Source organism: Oncorhynchus mykiss, chromosome 12, assembly GCF_057628025.1.
Source record: "Oncorhynchus mykiss isolate SJ-2025 chromosome 12, ASM5762802v1, whole genome shotgun sequence".
NCBI classification, from domain to species: domain Eukaryota; kingdom Metazoa; phylum Chordata; class Actinopteri; order Salmoniformes; family Salmonidae; genus Oncorhynchus; species Oncorhynchus mykiss.
The window spans coordinates 79,185,523-79,199,169 of NC_143033.1; the positions used below are offsets into that span (position 1 = coordinate 79,185,523).

The 13,647-nt window shown below is 42.4% G+C and overlaps 1 protein-coding gene across 1 annotated transcript in view; it reads left to right on the forward strand.

The window, feature by feature from the left end:
- LOC110538359 (trinucleotide repeat-containing gene 6B protein) overlaps window positions 1-13,647 on the forward strand; it is a 29,875-nt gene that overhangs the window by 8,440 nt on the left and 7,788 nt on the right. Inside the window, exons 6-15 of the mRNA XM_021625123.3 lie at window positions 87-242; window positions 328-512; window positions 644-706; window positions 11,165-11,323; window positions 11,571-11,705; window positions 11,941-12,090; window positions 12,294-12,392; window positions 12,589-12,787; window positions 13,099-13,251; window positions 13,382-13,549. Of these exons, the coding sequence (XP_021480798.2) occupies window positions 87-242; window positions 328-512; window positions 644-706; window positions 11,165-11,323; window positions 11,571-11,705; window positions 11,941-12,090; window positions 12,294-12,392; window positions 12,589-12,787; window positions 13,099-13,251; window positions 13,382-13,549 (1,467 nt within the window). The remainder of the gene's footprint in view (window positions 1-86; window positions 243-327; window positions 513-643; window positions 707-11,164; window positions 11,324-11,570; window positions 11,706-11,940; window positions 12,091-12,293; window positions 12,393-12,588; window positions 12,788-13,098; window positions 13,252-13,381; window positions 13,550-13,647) is intronic.

A 13,647-nucleotide genomic window follows, 5' to 3' on the forward strand; every position in this document is an offset into this window, starting at 1 on the left:
GTAAGCTATGACTGATTTATTCCTTCGAAGGCCAACAACTGGCATTTGTGGCAGATTCTTTAATCTGATATTCTCTGTATTACCAGGCCCAGGTATGTGGGGAGGGGGTGGCAACCTCGTTGGGCAATCTGTGGATAATGGCACTGCTTCCTGGGGGCAGACTTCTGATGCACCATCTGGCTGGGGAGACCCAGATAACTCAAGCAAAACTGCTGGTTGGGGAAACCCCTCATCTAAATCTGGTAAGACACTTCAAGGAGCTTTCATTGTAAAGCAAATGTGTTACTCCTCAGGACATTGCATGACCAATTTTTGCATGTCCCATAGGTTCAAAGTCGGTGCAAGAGAGCTGGGGCAAAGGAGAGGGCCCAGTTCCAGCCTCTCGACACTCCAGTTGGGATGAGGATGAGGACGTTGGTGGAGTTTGGAACAGCACAGGCTCACAGACCAGCAGCAACTACAACTCTGGTGGCTGGGGGCAAGGCCCCGGGGGAAAGCGAGGCAACATCAAGGTATTTTTGTGGTTAGGGTCTGCTTGCTCAATTTTGTTTTTATATCCTAAGCTGTGGAACTATGAAAGGACATCTTTCTGATTGAGGGATTATGTTTAGCTACATTGCATGTTTCTGTTTGTTTCCTAAAGGGTGGTGGTGGAGAGAACTGGATGAACCCAATGACACGACAATTCCAAAATATGGGACTCATGGTAAGCCCTATTAATTATGTCTCGGAAGAAATGGAATGGATGGTGACAATGCATTTTCTGTTGAAGGGTAGGTAGCATAAACGTAACCACATGTAAAATATGGATTTGCATTAGAATACTCATCAAAAGTCCCAATACAAAGTTGCACCTCACATTTCAATTTTTCGAGTTATTACATAAAACTGATCAGAATGCCAGAAAAAATATTTGCGGGGTGTGACATATATTGGCGGACCCGGCAAGCCAGTCTATTCCCTATAATGCAAGCCCTCTGCCTATATGCTACATAGCTTTATTCAAGCCTGTCTCGAAATACAACACTGCCTCTTTAAGACAAATAAGCTCTTTACCTGACTCGTCTTTTAAAGGTGTCTAGAAATGTACATGTTTTGTGCTTTTGTAGGAAAATCACTCACCTATTACTGACTACAAATTATCTATAACTGAGCTAACTTACTAACTAGCAAAGGAGCTTCCGAGTGGCGCAGCGGTCTAAGGCACTTCATCTCAGTGCACAAGGCTTCACTACAGTCCCTGGTTTGAATCTAGGCTGTATCAAATTCGGCCATGATTGGGAGTCCCATAGGGGTGTTTGGCCAGGGTAGGCCATCATTGTAAATAAGTATTTGTTCTTAACTGACTTGCCTAATTAAATAAAGGATAAAAAATATATATGAACAAAAATGTGCACGTGACTACATGAGTACCCTTATTCTACTTCTCCTCTGGTGATGTAGAGGTTAATCCAGGCCCTGCAGTGCCTTGCTCCACTCCCATTCCTCAGGGCCTCACTTGTTGACTTCTGCAACCGTAAAAGCCTTGGTTTCATGCATGTTAACATTAGAAGCCTCCTCCCTAAGTTTTTTTAATCACTGCTTTAGCACACTGCAACCCAGATGTCCTAGTTGAATCCTGGCTTAGGAAGGCCACCAAAAACCCTGAAATTTCCATCCCTAACTATAACATTTTCTGACAAGATAGAACTGCCAAAGGGGGCTGAGTTAGCCTGCAGAGTTCTGTCTTACTATCAGGTCTGTGCCCAAACAATTTGAGCTTCTACTTTTTTTAAATTCACCTTTCCAGAAACAAGTCTCACTGTTGCCGCTTGCTATAGACCACCTACTGACCCCAGCTGTGCCCTGGACAACATAGCTGGTGGGCAATCAATTCACATATCTTCAGAGCTCGTGTCGTTAGGTGACCTAAACTGGGACATGCTTAACACCCCGGCCATCCTACAACCTAAGCTTGATGCCCTCAATCTCACACAAATTATCAATGAACCTACCAGGTACAACCCCAAATCTGTAAACACAGGCACCCTCATAGATACATTCCTTACCAACCTGCCCTCTAAATACACCTCTGCTGTCTTCAACCAGAATCTCAGCGATCACTGCCTCGTTGCTTGTGTCTGTAATGGGTCTGCGTTCAAACGACCACCCCTCATCACTGTCAAACGCTCCCGAAAACACTTCAGCGAGCAGGACTTTCTAATCGTCCTGGCCCGGGTATCCTGGAAGGATATTGACCTCATTCCGTCAGTAGAAGATGCCTGGTTATTCTTTAAAAGTGCTTTCCTCACAATCTTAAATAAGCATGCCCCATTCAAAAAATGTAGAACCAGGAACAGAGAGAGCCTGTGGTTCACTCCAGACCTGACTGACCTTGACCAGCACGAAAACATCCTGTGGCGTACGGCATTAGCATCAAATAGCCCCCGCGATATGCAACTTTTCAGGGAAGTTAGGATCCAATATACACAGGCAGTTAGGAAAGCAAATGCTAGCTTTTTCAAACAGAAATCTGCGTCCTGCAGCACATACTCCAAAAAATTCTGGAACACCTGTAAAGTCCATGGAGAATAAGAGCACCTCCTCCCAGCGGCCCACTGCATTGAGGCTAGGAAACACTGTCACCACTGGTAAATCCACAATAATTGAGAATTTCAATAAGCATTTTTCTACGGCTGGCCATGCTTTCCACCTGGCCACCCCTACCCTGGTCAACACCCCTGCACCACCCACAGCAACTTGCCCAAGCCTCCCCCATTTCTCCATCACCCAAATCCAGATAGCTGATGTTCTGAAAGAGTTGCAAAATCTGGACCCCCTACAAATCAGCCAGGCTAGACAATCTGGACCCTATAAAATTATCCCCTGAAATTGTTGCAATCCCTATTACTAGCCTGCTACATACAGTGGGGGAAAAAAGTATTTAGTCAGCCACCAATTGTGCAAGTTCTCCCACTTAAAAAGATGAGGCCTGTAATTTTCATCATAGGTACACTTCAACTATGACAGACAAAATGAGAAAAAAAATCCAGAAAATCACATTGTAGGATTTTGAATGAATGTATTTGCAAATTATGGTGGCTTTGGACTTTGTCAATCACCACATTTTTATCGGCAGAGTCGACAGACTTGGCTTCTCAAATGACTGCCTCACCTGGTTCACCAACTACTTCTCTGATAGAGTTCAGTGTGTCAAATCGGAGGCCCTGTTGTCCGGACCTCTGGCAGTCTCTATGGTGGTGCCACAGGGTTAAATTCTCGGGCCTACCCTTTTCTCTGTATACATCAATGATGTCGCTCTTGCTGCTGGTGATTCTCTGATCCACCTCTATGCAGACGACACCATTCTGTATACTTCTGGCCCTTCTTTGGACACTGTGTTAACTAACCTCCAGACAAGCTTCAATGCCGTACAGTTCTCCTTTCGTGGCCTCTAACTGCTCTTAAATGCAAGTTAAACTAAATGCATGCTCTTTAACCGATTTGCTGCCCGCCTGTCCAGCGTCACTACTCTGGACGGTTCTGACTTAGAATATGTGGACAACTACAAATACCTAGGTGTCTGGTTAGACTAAACTCACATTAACCTCTTGAAGCTAGGGGGCACTATTTTTACGTTTGAAAAAATAACGTTCCCAAAGTAAACGGCCTATTTCTCAGGACCAGATGCTAGAATATGCATATAATTTACAGATTAGGATAGAAAACACACTAAAGTTTCCAAAACTGTCAAAATGTTGTCTAAGTTAAACAGAACTGATATTGCAGGCTAACACCTGAGGAAAATCCAATCAGGAAGTGCCCCTGTTTTTGAAATCTCTCTGTTCTTATGCATCCCTATTGCGCATTTAAAGGGATATTAACCAGCTTCCTTTTTATGTCCCTAAGGTGTCAAGTCTTTAGACACAGTTTCAGGCTTTTATTTTGAAAACTGAGCGTGAAGGATCACATTGCGTAAGTGGACAGGTGGGGGCTCTCAGAGTGAGTTGGTGTGCAATTGAGTAAGACGGCCATTGTTCCTCCCGCTGTTATGGAAAAAGCTACACACTCCCTGAGGAATGATTATAAAAAAATGTTTGACATGTTTATGTGGACATGAAGACTTTGGAATTTCCGTCTGCGTTGTCGTGACCGCTCTTTCCTGTGGATTTCTGAACATAACGCGAGAAACAAACGTTGGTATTTTGGGTATAAAAATAATCTTTATGGAACAAAAGAAACATTTGCTGTGTAACTGGGAGTCTCGTGAGTGAAAACATCCGAAGATCATCAAAGGTAAACGGTTAATTTGATTGCTTTTCTGATTTTCGTGACCAAGCTTCCTGATGCTAAGTGTACATAATGCTATGCTAGGCTATCGATAAACTTACACAAACGCTTGGATTGCTTTTGCTGTAAAGCGTAATTTCAAAATCTGAGACGACAGGGTGATTAACTTCTTGCGTCGAGCCATCCCGGATCCGGGATCGTGACTACAGCCTCAAGCCCATTACCATAACGCAACGTTAACTATTCATGAAAATCACAAATGAAATTAAATCAATATGCTAGCGCTCAAGCTTAGCCTTTTGTTAACAACACTGTCATCTCATATTTTCAAAATATGCTTCTCAACCATAGCAAAACAAGCATTTGTGCAACAGTATTGATAGCTAGCGTAGCATTTAGCGTTAGCATTCAGCAGGCAACATTTTCACAAAAACCAGTAAAGCATTCAAATAAAATCATTTACCTTTGAAGAACTTTGGATGTTTTCAATGAGGAGACTCTCAGTTAGATAGCAAATGTTCAGTTTTTCCTGAAAGATTATTTGTTTAGGACAAATCGCTCCGTTTTCTGCGTCACGTTTAGCTACGAAAAAAAACCTGTATCCAGGATTGTGTAAATCTATCCGCAAGCTCATTAGCATAACGCAACGTTAACTATTCATGAAAATCACAAATGAAATGAAATAAATCTATTTGCTCTCAAGCTTAGCCTTTTGTTAACAACACTGTCATCTCAGATTTTCAAAATATGCTTTTGAACCATAGCTAAACAAGCATTTGTGTAACAGTATTGATAGCCTAGCATAGGATTATCCCTGGCATTCAGCATGCAACATTTTCACAAAAAATAGAAAAGCATTCAAATAAAATCATTTACCTTTGAAGAACTTCGGATGTTTTCAATGAGGAGACTCTCAGTTAGATAGCAAATGTTCAGTTTTTACAAAAATATTATTTGTGTTGACAAATCGCTCCGTTTTCTTCATCACGTTTGGGTAAGAAAAAAATTATAATTAAGTCATTAACTTCTTGATTCTACTTGAGACGCAGACGTCTCAAGTAGGCACCTGGAAATGCAAATGCGCTACGCTAAATGCTAAATGTACTTGTTAAAACTCAAACGTTCATTAAAATACACATGCAGGGTATTGAATTAAAGCTACACTCGTTGTGAATCTAGCCAACAAGTCAGATTTTTAAAATGCTTTTCGGCGAAAGCATGAGAAGCTATTATCTGATAGCATGCAACACCCCAAAATGCCTGAAGGCGACGTAAACAAAATAATTAGCGTAGCCGGCGCTACACAAAAACGCAGAAATAAAATATAAAACATTCATTACCTTTGATGATATTCTTTGTTGGCACTCCTATATGTCCCATAAACATCACAAATTGGTATTTTTCCCGATTTAAATCCGTCCATGAATGCCTAAAATATCCATTTGTATAGCCTGTCTGCTTCAGGAAAAAAGCTCTCTTCCAACACGCAACGTCATTTTTAAAAATTATATAAGTTGCCTATATTCTTTGACAAAACACTTCAACCTACTTTTGTAACCCAACTTTAGGTATTTGTAAACGTTAATAAGCGATCAAATTGATCACTGGGCGATCTGTATTCAATAGCAGCTACTCAAGAAAACAATGTCCATTTTTCAATCTTCCAAAATCGATTGTTGTAGGCTGGATGGAATGACGGATCTATTGGTAATGTCTCAAAGGATTTTTGTCAATGAAAATGACGTTTTTGGCGACATCGTGTGGAAGCTGTTTGAATTGCATCCGTGTCCATATTAAATTTGGTTTCCTTTAAACAATACATGGATACATGGATACTTTTTTCAGCTTTCAGTGACCAGTTTTTCTTGCGCTTTTCGATGAAACACACGCTCTGTTATAGTCACAGCTGTGATTTAACCAGTTTTAGAGACTGAGTGTTTACTATCCACACATACTAATCATATGCATATACTATATTCCTGGCATGAGTAGCAGGACGCTGAAATGTTACGCGATTTTTAACCATGTTCGAAAAAGGAGGGGGTAGGATGAAGAGGTTAATTTCTTCGAGATAGGAGGCGCTCTTAATTTTTGGATAAAAAAACGTTCCCGTTTTAAACAAGATATTTTGTCACGAAAAGATGCTCGACTATGCATGTAATTGACAGCTTTGGAAAGAAAAAACTCTGACCTTTCCAAAACTGCAAAGATATTATCTGTGAGTGCCCCAGAACTAATGCTACAGGCGAAACCAAGATGAAGTTTCATACAGGAAATGCCCCAGATTCTGAAGGCGCTGTGTTCCAATGTCTCCTTATATGGCTGTGAATGCGCCAGGAATGTCGTTTCTCCAAGGTGTCTGCAGCATTGTGACGTATTTGTAGGCATATCATTGGAAGATTGACCATAAGAGACTACATTTACCAGGTGTCCGCCCGGTGTCCTGTGTCAAAATTATTGCGTAATCTCTAGGTCCATGCGCGTTCCACTTCTTCAGAAGAGAAAGTCAACTGCCACGAAGGATTTATCATCGATAGATATGTGAAAAACACCTTGAGGATTGATTCTAAACATCATTTGCCATGTTTCTGTCGATATTATGGAGTTAACTTGGAAAAAAGTTCGCGTTTTAACAAAAGGCTAAGCTGTGTTTTCCTATATCGCACTTGTTTTTTCATTAATATTAATATTTTCTAGTAATATTATTTGCTATTCAGCGTTGCTGATGACAATTATCCCGGATCCAGGAGGGGTGGTTCAAAGAGGTCACATTAAGCATCTCCAATCCAAATTAAATCTAGAATCGGCTTCCTATTTCGCAACAAAGCCTACTTCACTAATGCTGTCAAACATACCCTCGTAAAACTGACTATCCTACCGATCCTCGACTTCGGCGATGTCCTTTACAAAATAGTCACCAATACTCAGCAAACTGGATGCAGTCTATCACAGTGCCATCCGCTTTGTCACCAGAGCCCCATTTACTACCCACCACTGCGACCTGTATGCTCTTGGTGACATGCCCTCGCTTCATATTCTTCGCCAAACCCACTGGCTCCAGGTCATCTATAAGTCTATGCTAGGTAAAGCCCCGCCTTATCTCAGCTCACTGGTCACCATAGCAGCACCCAAACGCTCCAGCAGGTATATTTCACTGGTCACCCCCAAAGCCAATTCCTCATTTGGCCTCCTTCCAGTTCTCTGCTGCCAATGACTGCAATGAATTGCAAAAATCACTGAAGCTGGAGACGCAGATTTCCCTCACTAACTTTAAGCACCAGCTGTCAGAGCAGCTCACAGATAATTGCACCTGTACATAGCCCATCTGTAAATGTCCCATCCAACTACCTCATCCCCATACTGTTATTTTATTATTTATTTGCTCCTTTGCACCCCAGTATTTCTACTTGCACATCTATCACTCATGTTTAGTTGCTAAATTGTAATTATTTTTGCCACTGGACAGTTTATTGCCTACCTCCCTTACCTCATTTGCCCACACTTTATATAGACTTGAACCCGATTGTATTATTGACTGGATGCTTGTTTATTCCATGTGTAACTCTGTTGTCGCTTTGCTTTCTTGGCCAGGTCGCAGTTGTAAATGAGAACTTGTTCTCAACTAGCCTACCTTGTAAAATAAAGGTGTAATAAAAAACATGCAGCTCTCGCTTTGATCTCAAACCAACCCTATCTGCTCATGACCGCTCATGCTGTAAACACAGTCCAGTTCAAAGTAAATGGCACAGATCCATATATGGCAATGGACCATTTGCATATAGAGCTACTGCAGCTCTGATATGTTTATGCCGTCCCGGGCTGTGTAGCGTACGGGCTGAGTAGTGAGTGTCAATGCAATAGAATTCTACTCCAATGCATTCTGCCTACATTAACATTTCTTGCATAGTTTTTGTTTTTGGTATGTTACATTGAAAATGGCTAATATTGCATTGATTTGATCATAATTGCCACAGTAAAGGAACGTTGATGGTGTTAATAAGAAACTCTAGAACAGTGTTCACCAACCTTTTCTGAGTCAAAGTATAAGCTGAGATCTACTGCTGATTTTTTTTTATTTTTTTTTATATATTTTTTTTTATACCTACTTAAAACAACCTATGCAACATTAACCAGTTGAAAATAGTACTGTAGTGATCAGGTTTGTGCAGTAAACTATAGGGCCAATACGTTATCACCACATAGTAGCTTTGCTTGAGTTGCCCTGCCAATGCATTTTTGTTCGGGCCATTAAAAAAAATATATTTTATTTATTTATTTATTTAAAAGTTTGAGGTAGGCTATACGATCACACTGGTAATAGATCCATTGTTGTATTACTTGTGAGACATGGCTGCGTGAGCACACATTTAAATAATTTGCTTTTTAGTTTACTGTTCTTATGGGGCCGGCATCTGATGTTCAGTCTCAGCAGAGGGAGGAGCAGCATACAGAGACTGCCTCTTAACATCCCTTCGGTCTCCCTTTCCTCCACTGACCAAAAAGGGACACGGTCTTCCAGCTGATTGCAAAACTCAAATTCCACCGCATTATTGCACAAATACATGTTACTCCTATGAACAGAGAAAGGGAAATATTAATCTTTTAAAATGACCCAAGCCGCTAATAAAAACGCAGCTCTCTATAGCTACTTCCCTACTCATTCATTACTGCTGCAGTTCATGTTGTAGCACTGAGTGGAAATTGGATGAACTCTCATTTCATGGCTTCTAAGTGTTGACAGCGCTGAGTTAAACTTGAACCCACTCATAAACTCTTTGCTGTATTCGTTGGGGGTCTCTGGTCATGGTTTTGAAAACTCGTATCAACTTTGCTGTAGCTTCCTTTTATGCCGACTACGTTACTGCAAACATGGTCATCTGAGCCATCCGATTGGCCAGTGGTAGACGTATAGTGCACTTTGCTCTCTGGGCCCACCGGGAAGGCAGAGATTGTGCCTGAAGACACATGAAATGGTTAAAAATGGCAACAGTTCGCCTACCCGGTGCACAGGGCAGCTGAATTGCGTGTGCCTACCGCCAACAGTGGTAAAAATAGGAACACATTGCTTTATCGTTAGGTTTTTATTTGGCGATCGACTAGGAATCCCTTTACGATCAACTGGTCGATCATGATTGACCAGATGGTCACCACTGAACTTTCTAGAGCAGTGAAGCTCAATCTTGTGCATCTCTCTGTGGGTTGATATCCCTGTGTGGCAGTCCCAGGGAGCTGTGTGGCATGCGCACAGTTTAGAGGGACCATTGGTAAACACTGCTCGAGTCAGCCAGTTGCTGTCAACACCTAGCTTACAGCTAGCTACATTAAAGTAAACCATAATTTTGGAAATACATAATGCCATCTAACCAGTTACCTTAGCAAGCCAGATAATTTTATGTTAGTCTGCTAGCCAATCACCACTGTCGACATGGCTAAGTAGTAAGCCAGAGAACAACTAGTCTAGCACAGGGAGGAACCCACACAAAAAAAAGCCAGGAGATATAAAGTAAAGGGAGTGGAGACTTAACAATTTACGGCTGAGTTGGCTACCAAAGAGCCAAGGAGAGGGAGAGTCTGCATGCTAATCCAATAGGGATTTATAGTGTGGTAAATCCACATTGACACGGTTTATCTCATCACTGCTGACACTTGATGTACCAGTAGGAAATCGAGCATCGGCGGTCAACTGGATATAGCCGCAGGACGGTCTGGGGGGCTGGAACATACATTTTTTTTAAACGTTATTTTACCAGGTAAATTGACTGAACACATTCTCATTTACAGCAACGACCTGGGGAATAGTTACAGTGGGGAGGAGCCAATTGTGAACTGGAGATTGTTAGGTGACTGTGATGGTTTGAGGGCCAGATTGGTAATTTAGCCATGACACTGGGGTTAACACCCCTATGATAAGTGCCATGGGATCGTAAATTACCTCAGGCAGGACACCTGTTTAACGTCCCATCTGAAAGACTGCACCATACACAGGGTAGTGTCCCCAATCACTGCCCTGGGGCATTTTTTAGACCAAAGAGTGCCTCCTACTGGCCCTCCATCACCACCTCCAGCAGTATCTGGTCTCCCATCCAGGGACTGACCAGGACCAACCCTGCTTAGCTTCAGAAGCAAGCCAGCTGTGGTATGCAGGGTGGTATAATGCTGGCTGATAATTACAAATAATTTGTAGTCTGCAAATGATCCACGATAAGCCAAAAACCGATATGTTTGACTAAAACAATCATTTCAAACCTTGCTTACATTTTTCTACAATCACGTCTTTTTATTGTGCTCAGGAATACTTGGAACAGATTTCTAAAATGTAAAAATCACAACTTATTTATTGGTGTTTTTACAGTCTTATGTCCAACAATGAACCATAGACATTTTTTTATTTTTTGCACACAGAACTTGCCCCAAATAAGGCCACCAGTTGGGGAACCCTGAAATAGAGCTTGCAGGCTTCACAAACAACGCTCAGCACAACACCTGGTTTCATTATGAATCCTGCCTTCCACTGGTTATACTAAGCCATTGAAGTCCTCCGGGGTGAAATGAGCACTGCGTACAGTAGATGTGCGCACGGTTCCCATACTCCACCAAACACACAGGAGTAGAGGCGTTTCAGTTTTTGGCATGAATTTATATGGTTTCTTATTAGTGGATGCACATAGTATCTCACCATGATTTGGAATGTGATTACATGCTAGCTTGGCTAGTAGCTAACGTTAGCCAACTGGAACTAGCTAGGTAGCATAGATTCTCAAGATGATGTTCTGAAGAGGTTTTAAATAACGCTAAAACATAAGTGTTTGTAATAATGGTTAACCAGATCGTGACTACTAAGTCTTTGATCACTCTTACTTTGAGTAAAAACTGACGCTTACTACTCTTTTAATAGGGTGAGGACTTGAGTCTTGATAAAAAGTTGGAAGGAGATAAGAGAGGGATGAACGACTACAGCTGTGAAATGCGGAGAGGAGGAAGAGGTGGCGGAGGTTACCGTATGCCCAGTTCCAAAGACATGGGGCCTGGAGACATGGGACCTTACAGTGACAAGGTAAGTGAGTCATACTCCTGTCAAGCGGTTCAAGGTGTCCTTGATGCTGTGCTAAGCAGTGTTTGCATGGTCTGTCGATTGGCCTAGGTGGAGCAGGCTAGTTATGTTGACCCTATCATTAGCTAGCCAGCTAACATCAACTAGCTTTTTTGTCAACTAACTTTATAGATATTTTCATTTTATCAGCTCTCACTGTTCCTTTTTATCATTTTCATTTTTAACTGTACTCTTCTGTATTCCGTTCCAGATGGGTGGTCATGGTTTATTTGGTGGCAGCGGTGGGATGCCTCCGTCTCGGGGAATGCGCCAGCCTGGGATGCATCCCATGAACCCCTCCCAAGGGTTACGCGGACAAGTCCCTCATCAATTCTTGTCTGCGCAGGTACGTTGCCTGTGTTGTACCTCATGAATATTATTGTTTATTTAGAAAGTTGTTCCATGTTGGGTATGAGCAGGTGCTCCAAAAGTCAATAACAATATATTTTCTAGCTTGTCTTTAGATTACCATTTTGGAATATTGGCCATGTTGTCTAACAAAACTCTACATTCTATATCCAGAGAGCATTTTTCTTTCTCCAGTGTCCACAATGCTAATACCATTTTTTTTCACATCACAGGTGCCGGGTCCCATGCTAAAGCAGATACACTCTCCTGGCAGCAGTGTTGGAGGAGTAGGTGTCGGAGGAGGGGTGTTCCCACCTCAGCTCTCGCCACAGCAACTTGCCGTGCTTAGTAACATTTACCCTCATGTGCAGCAATTCCACCTGGTAAACATCGTCTCCGCCTCGATGTTGTGGTTCAGGCCGTCTGAACCGTTTATCACAATTTTCAAAATTGCTCAGTTAATCAAATAATCTTGTGTTGATTGGATATCAAGTAATTGAAACTGTAAAACTGCTACTACACTAGCTCTCTCAGTGGAATAGAATAGTAAAACTACTTTGTGCCTGCCAACCCCCCCCCCCCCCAGGCTTGTCAGCTCCTTCTGCAGCAGCAGCAGCAGCAGCAGCTCCTGCAGAACCAGAGGAAGTTGCCCCAGCCTATACGCCAGCAGACTGATCCACAGCAGGTACTGAACGTCCCATAGTAGTGTAGTGCCTTATCACTATACCTATAGCAGTTCGGACTAATTTAAATATTAGATGCAATAGTTGTGCTAGACTTTCAGTATGTAGTAGCTTTCTAGCCAGCTTGTCTTTTAGTCTCTTGATGCAGTGTTTGTGTACATATTTTTCAGTCTTTTCTCTTACCCTATGTCTCCATAGCTGGCTAGGATCATGGCTATTCTGCAACAACAGAGACAGCAACAACAACAGGGAGTGGTAGGCGGAGGCAGTGGGAGCTCCAAACTGTCCCCATCTCTTGGAGGGGCACCAAAACAGCCGATGGCAGACTCTATGCCTCACCCTGGTATGGGTGGGCCCTTGTCAGATCTTCATGCCAAAACACAGGCGATGTACTCTGGTAAGTTGCTTAGGTTTGGTCTTCGTTATTATCTCTAACACATTTCAGTCCAATCTGTCAGTTTAGAGCAGTCTACTCAGTATGACGTCAAAGGCAAACCATTACTAAATCATATCCAACTAATTTGTGTAAACAGTAGCTCGTATATCACTGTTGCCGTGACGAAAGTCTTTCATTTAAATCACCTAGCAGCTATTCCGTGATGTTCGATTTCAGGGGGATTACACTGGCCCAAGTTTTATCAACACAGCCATCTTTGCTCATGACTGCAGTGAATGAACCATCTGACTATGTTTTTTCTGTTATATCAGGTCTTGCTCCCGGAGGCAATCTGTCTGGGCTGGAGCTGGGCTCCATGGTGGGGGGGGTGAAGGATGGAGGAGGGCAGCAGTCCCGCTTCAAATGGATGATGGAGGGTCACTCTCCGGCCCCCTCTCCCCCAGATACAGCCCATCACAAGAATGGTGAGTCATTAAAATCCAATGTCTTGCTAATTACATGAATAATCATACCTATATAAAGCCATAAAAGGAAAAGCCATGTCAAACTGACAAATTATTTGTATTTCTGTTTTTGTCTTGTGTGCTATTGCAGGTCCTTTACCCATGCCCATGAAAGTTCGAGAGGGCTCCCCATATTCACAGTATGAGTTGCTCGGAGTTGATGGGTTGGGAATGACCCCTCAGGGCCCTTCTGACAACTGGCACCGTATCCCTGGAAGCAAGATGGGCACCATGACTGGGACATCCAGCTGGCCCCCAGGTAAATTGCTTTCAGTACCCCAATTCCTAATTCCCAATTCCTAATGCACATATGAAACATTGCAGTTGCAAAAAATGTCAATATTGCCAGGCTCAGTA